Genomic DNA, 12,780 nt, shown 5'->3' with positions numbered 1-12,780 from the left:
CTCTGGGTCTCTGAGTCTAGCACAGTCCAGGCCCAGTGAAAGCGAAAGTCGCTCAGTCGTGTCCGACTCTTTGTGACCCCATGGACTGTACAGACCACGGAATTTTCCAGGCCAGAATACTGAAGTGGGTAGCCTATCCCTTCTCCAGGGGATCTTCCCGACCCAGGAATTGAACCGAGGTTTTCTGCATTTCAGGCAGATTCTTTACCAGCAGTGAGTGAGTAAGTGAAAGTTGCTCAGTTGTGTCCGACTCTTTGCAGCCCCATGGACCGTAGCCCACCAGGCTACAGTGGGATTGTCCAGGCAAGAATACTGGAGTGGGTTGCCATTCCCTTCTCCAGGGGATATCACGAAACCAGGGATCGAACCCAGCTCTCCTGTTTTTTCTTCTTTTAGTTTTGCTTCCTTTTGATCTTTACGCTACTGGGGTCTTTGGGAACTGTGCATATGTGTAATACCAGCATCTACCATACCTCTTCATTTTAACTTAGGCTGGATTTGAAGAGCCAAAACAGGAAAACACTTTAGGAGACCTGAGACTCTCACAGAGAAATAAATTAGAGCTGCTGTTTCTTTTAGCTTTGCTTTCCTGTTATTTATTATTTAAAAAAATGTAATCTCTCCTTTTATCAACTTTTATCATTTCATATTGTAAGAAAGTGAAATCACTAAAGGCAAATAACCTTATGAACCTGCTGAGTGTGAAGAGAAAAGGCCATGGTATAGATGAATGGATTAGGAGGGAGACACCCAACTGTAGGGGCTTACAGTTGGTAGAAACTCAGGCTTTGTTGTACAATAAGTATCATTATGTGTTACGCAATGACTGGGTACTGATTGCTTGCAGTGACACAAGCATAAGCAGCCCTTCAAAATCAAGTATAAATATAACAAGGGAAAAAGCAATATGGAAAAATTCAGAAATGTCCAACTATTGCTATTTCTTGGGTGAAACTTTACTGAGTTGGGTTTCTCAGTAGAGTTGTTGGGTTCCCCAACAAAATGTGAAAACAAGAGAATTTTAGAAAGTAGCAATTTTAAAGAAATGAGTGCTATGCAAAATGCATCGCAGTCCATTATATAGTTCATAAGTATGAAAAAAAGAATTCTAGACTGTTAATTAATTCATAATTCTGGGAAATATTTTTCCACGCAGTGAATCTATAACAATAACTGTTGCACAGTCTCTCTCCCTCGCTCTCTTTATGAGAGACCAGCAGAGTAGGTACCAAAACTAGGCGATCAAACCCCCAGGCACTGAAGATGGTGTTGGTGGACTGAGAGATATCAGGTGTTTCAGAGAGACAGAGGAGGAAGGGGATGGAATTGGGGGGTGGGAAGGGGCTGCAGAGGAGGCAGAGGGGATCAGAAGAGAGGAGAGGGTATGGAGAGGGGAGCCAGGCGCAGACCTGGAGAAGTGTCCCTGGTCGTCAGACCATTGTGCTGAGGGTGGAGGAGTCCTCAGAGCGCACAGGCAGCATGGGGGCCCGCTTGAGGGGACGTCGGGTCTCGTCCCGGTTCTGCCACACGTAGTGGGCCAGATAGGCCACCACCAGCACCAGCCAGCCCCCCATGGTAACCAGCAGGGCCACGTCGGTGCTGCGCCGGGCCCCGCCCCGCCCCATCCCACACAACTCTTCCTCCCCTACCAGTGGCAGGAACTCCTGCCCCACGAGGTCCGGTCGGGCTCCCGGGCCACACACGATGCCTGTCCCGGTGCCCGGGGCCAGCCTCACCCGACGGAGCACCTCCTGGAGGGCACAGTCACAGCGCCACGGGTTGGCAGACAGGTTCACTTGGATCTTTAGCCCCATGAAAGCCTCCACGGGCACCGAGGCCAGCTGGTTGGCAGAGAGGTCGAGGTGGCGCAGTGTGCCTGCCAGGCCCTGGAAAGCAGCCCCTGAGAGGTGGGCAAGGACATTATGGGACAGATCCAGCTCCTCCAGGACAGGCAGGTGCTGGAAGGCACCAGCTGGCACCGACACCAGCCGGTTGGCATCCAGGTAGAGCTTGCGGGTGTCGTTGGGGATGCTGGTGGGCACGGCGCTCAGACCCGCCTGGCTGCAGCGGAAGGTCCGCTCCCCAGCTTCCTCTGCCGCATAGCAGCCGTGGGGAACCCCCTGGGGGCTGGGCACGGCTCCCCCTGCGTCTATCACCAGCAGCAGGGACAGGAGGTAACTGGCTGGCGGGAACATGGCCACAGATTGGCATAGTCCTGGACTGGAGTAGAATCTGGGGAAGGAAAAGTTCCACAAAGGAAGAGTGAGTTGAGAGAATTCTGTTCCCTGCGGCCAGTGTTCTCTTCCTGAAGTCCGCCTCTGGATTCTCTTTGGGCTAGGGCCTCTCCTTTGGGAGCTCCCTCAGGCCTCTCTCTCTCTTTAGCCACTAAGTCGTGTCCGACTCCTGTGACCCCATGGACTGCAGTCTGCCAGGCTCCTCTGTCCATGGGATTCTCCAGGTAAGAATACTGGAGTGGGTTGCCATTTCCTTCTCCCTCTCAGAGAGGGGTGGGTGGCTGGGTGGCTCTTTTGCTTCCTTGGAGTCTAAGACTCCTTACTGGGCCCTTGGGGTAGACAGTCCCCTGGGCCTGAGACTCTTCTAAGTTCTCTTTGATTCTGGAGGGCTAAACTAGGAAGTCTTTCTGCCCAAGGCTCTGTTGGTCATTCTGGGTCTGGGGGCTCCTAAGCGTCTGCTTCTGCTCATGTACTGTTCTCCTTCCACTGGAATAAAGGACCTGGGTGGCTGCCAGGTGGGCCAGGTAGGCACCAGAGAGCACTCGTGTGAAGGAGACAAGGAGGACGGGTCAGTAATAGGACTTTATGGTATCCAGCCAGGCTGAGTGACTCAGGCCCCCAACTTCTGTGCCCGTTCACCCCCTTTCCTGGAGCGTCCACCCCTTGGCCCATCCCAGCTCTGTCCTCTCCCCCCCACTCTTCCTCCCTGTCCTCTCCCTCCTCGTCTTCCCAGCCTCTCACCCTGTTGCTGGGAGAGCCTTCTCCTGTGCTGCCCTCTTCCCGGAAGTAGCCTCCCTGCGGTGCGACTCTGGAGCCCCACTTCCTCCTCTGGAGCCCCACTTCCTCCTCCGGAGCCCTGCTCCCGTAGCTGCTGGAAGCTGGGGGCTGGGGCCCAGGAGTGTTGGGTTTCCTGGCATGTGACTCCGGGCCCCAGGTGTCGGATACCTGAGCCCTGGTCTGGCCAGGTGATGCCCAGAGAGGGTAGATCCTGGACCCTGATGGCCCTGTCGTGGGAAGACCAGGCCCCAATTCCATTCCCTGCCTCAGGCTCCCTTTCCAAGGCCTTGACATTGCCAGCCTGCATCCTTCCTCTCTCTGCCGGGGCTCAGACTCTGCCTCCTAGAACCTCTGCCTTCTGCCCAGAGCTTGGCTCAGTAGGAGGATCCCTGCTTGGCAGGCCTGGAGGTGGGGGGGGGGGGGCTCATCTCACACCACTGCCTTCAGCAACCCGTCTCCCCTCCTACTGTGCACACCTTCTTCCATGGTAAATAAGCTTCCTTCACCCTTTTTCTTGGAAAACTTGTCTCTCTTGGGAAGACCTCATCTTCTGGCTCCCTGAAGGGTGTCCAGCCTCCTTGCCAGGCAGGGGGCACTGTGTTAGTTCTCTGCACTGTTGGCAGATGGCCCCTTAAGGAGCAGGAGGGGGTTCTTCAAGGTTTCTGAAGTTCCATACAGTCATCTAGAAGTTTTTTCACTGGTTTTCTGTTCTGGATTGGAGCTGACTCACATTCTCTTAGTTTGCTGGGGCCTTGAGCTCCCAAGTTGGTACCTTTAACTCTCCCTCATGCCCAGGAGCTGGGGAGAGCTTGGACGACTTATTCCCCAGGGTCTCTTGATCCTGACCATCATTTACAGCCACACGGCCCCATCACGCCACCCTCTCCTAATGTAAGGGAAGGGAACAGAAGAGTGGGTGTCATAGAGAGCTGAGGTCATATGCTGTGGAGAGCTTTCTGGGAAGGAGAACCTTGTTGGATTTTCTAAGAGACTACGGATGAACAGCATTGGACACAGAACTGCAGGCTTCAGTGCAAAATGAAGACGTGGGGTCCTTTGTTCAAAACTTGGGAATTTCAAGGTGGCAACAGCAGTAAGTTGTAAAACCAAGTGCAGGGCCCTTCTGAATGGAGGGCATGGGGCCCTGCACAGGTTGCCACTCCCTGAGCCTGGCCCTGTAGGTGACCTTGAACGAGCATTTTCAGATGGGTAATGGAAGTCAGAATCAGAGGCTAGGATATGGGATGATGTTATCACTGAAGATGTGCTCACCACTGACTCATTTCGGTGACATTAACAGGGTCATTTCTCAGACTGCATTGTCCACTGAATCCAATAAGACACATTTTCTACACTTGCGCAGAAGAAGTGGACATTTTGTCTGTGGGTTGCTTGTTCATTAGGCCAGACACTCTGCTACTGAATACTTGGGGGTTAACTTTGGGATTGGGGATGAGTGTGGAAGAGGAAGCCCATGGAACCCTACCCCCCCCCCCCCGCCGCCACCCCCTGCTGTCTTGTCACACTGGGTGGGGGCTTTAGCTAAGGCACAAGAGGGGAGCCTGGATGTGGATGGAGAGAGTTATCTACTTCAACTAGGGCAGCTGCCAGGTAAGAGTGGGACTGGGGTGTCTGGCATGGCAGCTGTCAGAGAAGCAGGAAGTCTGTGCACCCGGCTGGCTCACGACGTCATTCACTGATGGTGATTGAATGTGGTGCTCAGTAGAGATGAGAAAACAGAGAGGAAGGAGGGACAACACTTAGAATGGTGCACAGTACAGTCTGAGGGTGAACAAGGCTGAAGCAGAAGTTTTTTCTCCACCGCTCTTTCATTTATTCATTTGTTCATTCAGGAAAGATATCCTGTGAGTCCCATGTTATAAATAGTGCTGTGCTCAAGATTCAGCCCCTGTTCTTTTAATTTTTTTTTTTAATGTGGACCATTTTTAAAGTCTTTATTGAATTTGTTACAATATTGCTTCTAGTTAATTTTTTTCTTATGTTTTAGTTTTTGGCTGTGAGGCATGTGGCATCTTTACTCCCCGACCAGGGAGCAGACTCACTCCCCTCTGCATTGGAAGGTGAAATCTTAATCACTGAACTGCCAGGGAAGCCCCCAGCCCCTGTTTTGAAGGTCTTAGATAGCAGTGGTTAGCCCAGTGGTTCACCCAGTCCGCCCATTAGAATCACTCTGGGGAATTTCTAAAATTAGTTATGCTTGGGTGTACCTGGACCAATTAAAATCTCTGTGGATGGGGTGTATGCACTGGTATTTTTCAAAATGCTCTCCAGGTATTTCTAATGTTCAGTCTGAGTTAAGAAGTGCCGGTCTGGAGGGAGACACGGACATGTTAACACACGTCTGCACAATGCCTTTAATGTGATGTCTGCCAGATGATGTGTGAAGCCAAGAGAGAGGTTAAGTCACTGTGGCAGAATCTGCTGGTGCTCTAGGGGGGGCAACAGTTTCCCCTGCCCAGTTAGGGCTTTTCAGCTGGGCCTGAGAATTGAAGTGACATAAGCAGATTAACAGGAGAAAAGCATACACATTTATATGGATGAAGGAGGGGTAAACTTGGAATTTGGGATTAACAGATACATACCATTATATATAAAAAAGATAAATGACAAGGTCCTACTGTACAGCATAGGGAGCTCTATTCAATATATTGCAATGAATCTGAAAAAAATACATACATATATGGGTGTGTGTGTGTGTGTATAACTGATTCACTTTGCTGTACAACTGAAACATTATAAATCAACTATACTTCAGTGGGAATTCTCTGGCAGTCCAGTGGTTAGGACTCCACACTTCCACTGCAGGGGTCCTGGGTTTGATCCCTGGTCAGGGAACTAAGATCTTGGAAGGCATGTAGTACAGCCAAAAAGAAAAACCCCAACTATACTTCAATTAAAAAAAAGTTAAAAACAAATTTATATTAATGACATGTGAACCTTCACAAGGAAATGAAGACCCAGAAAAGTGGCAAAACATGAATACTTTTATTCTGGGTTGAATAAAAAGAAGCAATTGTGGAGAAGTGACTAAAATATACGGGGAGCCTAGAGGAAGATATAAATTATTTTAACAAAGTCTGTTTGTACAGAATTCTCTTGGCTTTGACTCCCCATTGAAGAATTTTCTTTTCTCCTGATATAGGGAGGGCATCTTTCACGTGGGGAGTTTGCTCTCCTGTTTTCTGGAAGAAGAGCTTCTCTGGTGACTCAGATGGTAAAGAATCTGCCTGCAATGCAGGAGACCCAGGTTTGACCCCCGGGTTGGAAAGATCCCCGGGAGAAGGGAATGGCAACTTACTCCAGTATTCTCACCTGGAGAATTCCATGGACAGAGGAGCTTGGTGGGCTATAGTCCATGGGGTCGAAAACGGTTGGACACTACTGAGCGATGAACAGTTTCACTTTCTTTTCTGGAAGAAAAGAGGAGATTAGAATCCCCTTCTTGCATCTGCTCAAAATAATCCTTAGGCCCAAGTGACATATTTTGGGGTGGTGTATTCTGCCACCCTTCAGTGTCTGTTCCTGAGCTCCTTCCTTGATAACACACACTGATTTGGGAGGAGCAATCTTGGCAGCTGGGTGTGGCTCACTATGACCAATGACATCTAAGCTGAAGTTGACTGAGGGGTTTCTAGGACAGTCTTTGATTTGCTCATACAAAGAGGATGGATTGAACCCTCCCCTTCTCTCTACAGCTTTCTTCAGGGATTGGACATGAAGAGTCAACTACAGCCATATTTTGACCTTGAGGCAGCAAAGCAGAAAGGAAAGGTCAAGAGTATCACTGAGACCTGGCCTGGATATGGCTAAGCCGGTCAGCCAACACCAGCAACTGCCTACTTCTGGACTCATTATATGAGAAAGATAACTCCTGCTTCAGTGCTTCTTAACTTAGCTGCTCATTAGAACATGGGAGGTTTTGAGAATTTCAGATGCCTGGGTCCACCTCAAAGATTCTAATTAAGTTGGTCTGGCATGTGTACAGTGATGGGGACTTTTTAAAGCTCCTTAGGTGACTCTTTTAAATATTTTTCATTTAAAAATATTTTTGGCCATGCCTCATGGCACAAAAGATCTTAGTTCCCCAACCAAGGATCAAACCTGCATTCACTGCACTGGAAGCGCAGAGTCTTAACCATTGGACCACCAGGGGAGTTCCTCTTTAGGTGATTCTGATGACAACCCAGGGTCAGAATCATTCCTTTGCTTGGGTTTTCTGTTGCTTTTAAATGAGAGCATTCCTATCTGATAACTTTTCCAAGATCTCAGGGAAGGCTTTACCAGGGAGGGACATTTGAGTTGGGTTTTAAGGCTGAGTTCATCAGGTGGAGCAGCAGAGTATATGCAGGAACAAGGGAGCATCAGAAGGCTTGGCTTCTCCTAGATGTAGAGCTGAAGGGGTGGTGGCAAAGGCTGCAGTTAAAGTGGAAAAGGTCTAGATCCTGGGGCCTTGTATACAAGGCAAGAATTAGGACTTGTTTCCATGGCTGATGGATGGAAGGTATTAAAATTAGCTTTGAATGTGGATCGTGCCGCTGGCCGTGTGGAAGATATATTGGTGAATGTGAGACCAGCTACTACACCAGTCCGGGTGGGAAGTGATGAGGGATGGGCGACTGGAGGAGCTCAAGGCCATCAGACATTCGTGCCAGTGGGCACGTCCTTCCCGATTCCCCTGGGTCTTTGGTTCTCTGGACTCTTGGCCTCCAAAATCCCTTCCAGCCTGATATATCTATGATGATGTGGCAGGGAAGAGGCTGCGGCACGGCAAGGCTTGGGTCCCAAGTTCAGGGCCCTGGAAAGTAGGCCCCGAAGGCCCCCACCCTCCGTGGCCTGAGTCACAACTCTTCCCTCCAACGACAGTAACTCCACGCCCCAGAGATGTGACTTTGGAGGAAGGAAGTTGAACAGTCCTCTAGGGCCCTCCCTGCCTGATATTGAAAGTGCCCCTCAGGCTCAGCCTGGGTAGAGAGGGACAGCTGAAAGGAAAGGAGGAGAGCTGTCTCCTTGACCCAGCAAGTCAACCAGGGACCCATCTAACACCAGTCTCTTGGGCAGTTTGGGCTTTGGGGGCAACAGAGTCCTCTGCTCTTTTGTGGAAACTGACAAGGGTGTACATACCTCACGCTCCCATCCTCAGATGTACTCTCTCCTTAGTTCGACACATACCTGCTGGGCATCTTAGGCATTGGGGATGCAGAGAGAAGAAGAACAGCCTTCAGACAATAGGGGAAGATGGGTGTGTGCGCAAATTTGGCCTCTTGATGGCCTAGGGGTGGGCTGTAGCTGAGGCATCTGCCGGCGTCAGAGAAGCAGCGGGTTCTGTTTGGACAGGTGAGGGGTGGCTTTCTGGGACAAATAGGAGTCTACCAGCGGCACAAAGGCACTGTAGGCTGAGACAAGAGCAAGAGAGAGCCAGGTGTGGTTAGAGGAGAGTGGTTAGGGACTTGATGCAGCAGTAGTTTGGGAGGTGTGCATCTCAGCTAACATTTCCTGAGAACCTATTATATACAGGAAATGCAAATATGAGTAAGAAGTACGGAGCAAGCAGCCTCCGGGGGCAGTGGATGTGTAACAGATAAATACAGCACTCCCAGGGCAGGAGAGAAGTCTTTATAAGGCACTGATGCAAACATGAGGGACACATGGTTGCAGGAGAGTGTGTGGTCAGGATTGAATTTTGGGAGAAATGCCATTTCCTAGCGGTATGACTTTCGGCAGAATATTTAAACTCTTCCTACGGCAGTTATCTCATTTGCAAAGTGGAGATAACAATACCTACTGGGGCTTCCCTGGTGGCTCAGTGGTAAAGAATCTGCCTGCCGAGGCAGGGGACACAGTTCCGATCGCTGGTCAGGGGAAGATGCCACGGTGCCGTGGAGTAACTAAGCCCATGCTCCGGAACTATTGAGCCTGTGCTCTAGAGCTGAGGAGACGCAACTACTGAAGGCCACGTGCCCTAGAGCCCGCACTCCCCGACAAGAGAAGCCACTGCAATGAGAAGCCCATGCATCAGCACAACTCGAGAGTAGCCTGCTGGCTGCAACTAGAGAAAAGTCTGAGGAGCAACGAAGACCCAACAGCCAAAAAAACCCCAAAACAAAGCCCTATCTATCTACCCATATACCCATCTCACAGAGTTGTTTGAAAGATGAAGAGAGTTGATGTAGGTAAGACCTTTGGCCCAGTCCCTGGAACAGAGCAAACGCTAATAATGGTGGCTGTGATTACCCCTGAAGGAGGAGCTGTATTAGGAGGGGAAGGCGGAAGCTGATCTGGGGCAGTGGCAGCCCAGAATTCCTAAAGAGGTGGGGCCTGCTAAGGGTAGTCATGAGACTGGAAGGAACCTAGGGGAGTTTTTCTTAAAGCTACTGTTTTTATATCCATTGCCTTTTTGATCTGGTAATATTTACTGTTTTCTAAATTGTTTTTTTTTTTTTCCTCCCCGCATAGGGGAAAATCTCAGTTGTTTGTATCAGAGAATATGCAGTTGGAGGGGTTCCTAAATAGCAGCCTGCTCTTGGTTCCCAGAGGGAGGTTCTGGTTCCCTAGCCTTGATTCTGGCCTGGGAGGCCCTGGCAGGCTCTGCCCTTTCCCTCTGCAGCCCAAAATAGCCAACCACAGGGCTGGGCGAGGGGAGGAGAGCGGAGTGCCCACTGGCAACGCGGCCTGTCCTGGCACCTCCTCCTGTTTCTCATCAACTTGGTAAACTCACTCAGGGCTCTGATGGCTCAGCATCACTGCCCCCTCCCTTCCGCTGCCACCACATGCCCGGGGTGCCCCCCCACCCAAACAAAAACAGCTGCGGACATAAACGGCTCTTTGCTTCCTTGCACTTGCTCTGGGTGTGACCTCAACACCTCCCCTTCTGGAAGGAGGGAGGTGAGGTGCGGGGAGCTGGAGAGCAGCAGGAATGAATTGGGGGGGAGTAGGAGGTGATAAGAGTGGAGGGCTCAGTCATTCCCCCCGGGGTTCGGAAGAAGGGGTTCTGTTTCTTGACATCCCACCTCCTCACTTCCCACCACTGCCAGCACCCCAGGAATGTGTTCCCAGCTTGTTACCCCGCCCCTGTTTGCTATCTCGGCCCACACGGTGTATCTGTGGAGAGCAGAGGCCACATCACCCCGCCAGATGTAAACACCCCAAGGCTGGGAACATGTCTACTTGAGCAGACTAAGGAGCTCCCAGAGGGCAGCGAGAGTCAGTCAAGATGACTCACTCTGTTTTAAAAACATAAACACTTTTCATAAAAAATTTAAAAACGAATAATCTCACATTACACAAAATTTAAAACTAGGGAATGAAAAAATCACCCCCAACCTCTCCATCCTAACACAAAATCTGTTTTTATTTTATTGGATTTCCACGGCCTAGTGAAGTAGATGATCAAATATCACTCAAATGTGGAATAGATTAATAAAAGTCAATAACGATTCCTGTGTGTCTGGACTTGTTCTAAGTGCTTCACATGTAGTGACCCATTTAATTCTCTCAACAGCACGTGGCAGGTATCACCATGAAGACAACATTCTTCATTTCTAGGAACCACAGCACAGAGAGGTCCAGTGACTTGCCTAAGGTCCCACAGCTGGCAACCACAGGAGCTGGGAGTTGAACCCTGGCAATCTGCTGCCAGGATCTTACCAGTGTTGCTCTGTCTTGTCACATCATAATCATTAATGCATTTGCAGGTTTATAAAAACTTTTTATTATGGACAATTTCAAACAAAAAAAAGCATAGAAAATAATAGAAGTAATCTCATGTCCCCATCTCCCGGTTTCAATAATTAAAACTTCATGGCCCAACTTGCTTCTTTTCTTCCTCTCCCGCACCCCTAGCCCAGATTATTTTGAAGCAAATCCAGTCATCATATAATTTCACCCACATATTTTAGCATATATGTCCAGAAGATAAGAAGGACTTTTTTATTGAAGAAATTACAGTACCATACCATGCCTTAAAATGTATATTTCATTAAAATCATCAATTCGAATAGTTAGCATTCAAATTTCCTCAATAATTTAAATATTTTTTTTAAGTTGGTGTACTTTAATGAGGACCCCAATAAGGCTTTTGATTGATAGATTTCTTAATTTCCTTTCATTTTAAGCCTCCCCCTCTCCTTTTTTTCTTCCAATTTATTTGTTGATGGAGTTGGGTGTTAGTTTTGCTGACTGCATCCCTGGGGGGTGCTCAGACTTTTTTTTTTTCTTGCCAGGCTGCATGGCTTTTGGGATCTTAGTTCCCTGACCAGGGATTGAACCCAGGCCTACAACACTGAAAGCCCCGTGCCTAACCACTGGACCGCTAGGCAACTCCCAGCACAGGCTATTTTGTATCCTGATCTTTTCATTTAACATTTTCTTAGTCACAGTCATTTACTATATGGCTTCCTTCTATGGCACTCAGTGGATATGGTACTACAACTTTTTTCTTGGACACTTGGGATGGGGAAACAGTGGAAACAGTGGCTGACTTTATTTTTCTGGGCTCCTAAATCACTGCAGATGGTGATTGCAGCCATGAAATTAAAAGACGCTTACTCCTTGGAAGGAAAATTAGGACCAACCTAGAGAGCATATTAAAAAGCAGAGACATTACTTTGTCAACAAAGGTCCGTCTAGTCAAGGCTATGGTTTTTCCAGTGGTCATGTATGGATGTGAGAGTTGGACTATAAAGAAAGCTGAGTGCTGAAGAATTGATGCTTTTGAACTGTGGTGTTGGAGAAGACTCTTGAGAGTCCCTTGGACTGCAAGGAGATCCAACCAGTCCTTCCTAAAGGAGATCAGTCCTGGGTGTTCATTGGAAAGACTGATGTTGAAGCTGAAACTCCAATACTTTGGCCACCTGATGTGAAGAGCTGACTCATTTGAAAAGACCCTGATGCTGGGAAAGATTGAGGGCAGAAGGAGAAGGGGACGACAGAGGATGAGATGGTTGGTTGGATGGCATCACCAACTCAATGGACATGGGTTTGGGTGAACTCCGGGAGTTGGTGATGGACAGGGAGGCCTGGTGTGCTGCTGTTCATGGGGTCACAAAGAGTCGGACACGACTGAGCGACTGAACTGAACTGAACTGGGTTGCTTTCAGTTTTTTATTATTATAGATAATGCTGGAATGAACATCCTCACACATAGTACATGGGCTGTACTTCCTCAGAATATGCTACCAGAAGTGTAATCATGGTTCCGAGGCCTGAACAATTTTTTAATCTCTTAGCATATATCAGCAATTATTTGTCTGAGGGGTTACACACTGGCCAGCGCCACATAAGAGCGCTGTTACTCATTCTGAACTGTGCTTAGGGCTATTCAAGGCTGAAGGATGTCTGGTTAAGACATGGTAATTACAAGGGCAGAGAGCCAGAGGAGAAGGGTGATGACAGGGACTCAGGCTAAATTAAGCAGAAAGCGATCCACAATTCACCACAAACCTAGAGTGAGTCAGGACTCTGTTCATTCTCATTGTAGAAAAAAAAAAAAAACACCCTTGATAACAGGAGCTATTAATAGGGCATGGCATGTCCAGTAATCTTTCCGTTAGACTATGCATTTAGTCAGACCCTTGTTTGAGGCTTGGAACCAGTCTGGGTCACTGAACTTCAGACAGGAAATTGGCAAAGATCAGAGAGCTTGATCAACTATGGGGAGCATGAAAGACTCCCAGAGAAAAGTGGAAGGAGTCCAGTAGGCACATTTTGGGAAAAATAAGAGATTTTTTTCCCCCCTCAGTACTGGGGAGGC

At 48.8% G+C, this 12,780-nt stretch overlaps 1 protein-coding gene across 1 annotated transcript; it reads right to left on the bottom strand.

Annotated features, from left to right (window-relative positions):
- Positions 1–1,348: 1,348 nt before the first annotated feature.
- On the bottom strand, positions 1,349–8,212 carry LRRC3C (leucine rich repeat containing 3C). Its single transcript, XM_027519341.1, has 2 exons — positions 8,202–8,212; positions 1,349–2,232 (listed from the first exon to the last, which is right to left on the bottom strand). The coding sequence occupies exons 1-2, from the start codon at positions 8,210–8,212 to the stop codon at positions 1,431–1,433; spliced, it is 813 nt and encodes a 270-aa protein (XP_027375142.1). The 3' UTR covers positions 1,349–1,430.
- Positions 8,213–12,780: the final 4,568 nt, after the last annotated feature.

This window comes from Bos indicus x Bos taurus, chromosome 19, assembly GCF_003369695.1.
Source record: "Bos indicus x Bos taurus breed Angus x Brahman F1 hybrid chromosome 19, Bos_hybrid_MaternalHap_v2.0, whole genome shotgun sequence".
Taxonomy (NCBI): domain Eukaryota; kingdom Metazoa; phylum Chordata; class Mammalia; order Artiodactyla; family Bovidae; genus Bos; species Bos indicus x Bos taurus.
The sequence above is the reverse complement of the archived record's forward strand: the minus strand, read 5'-3'. Positions and strand labels throughout refer to the sequence as shown.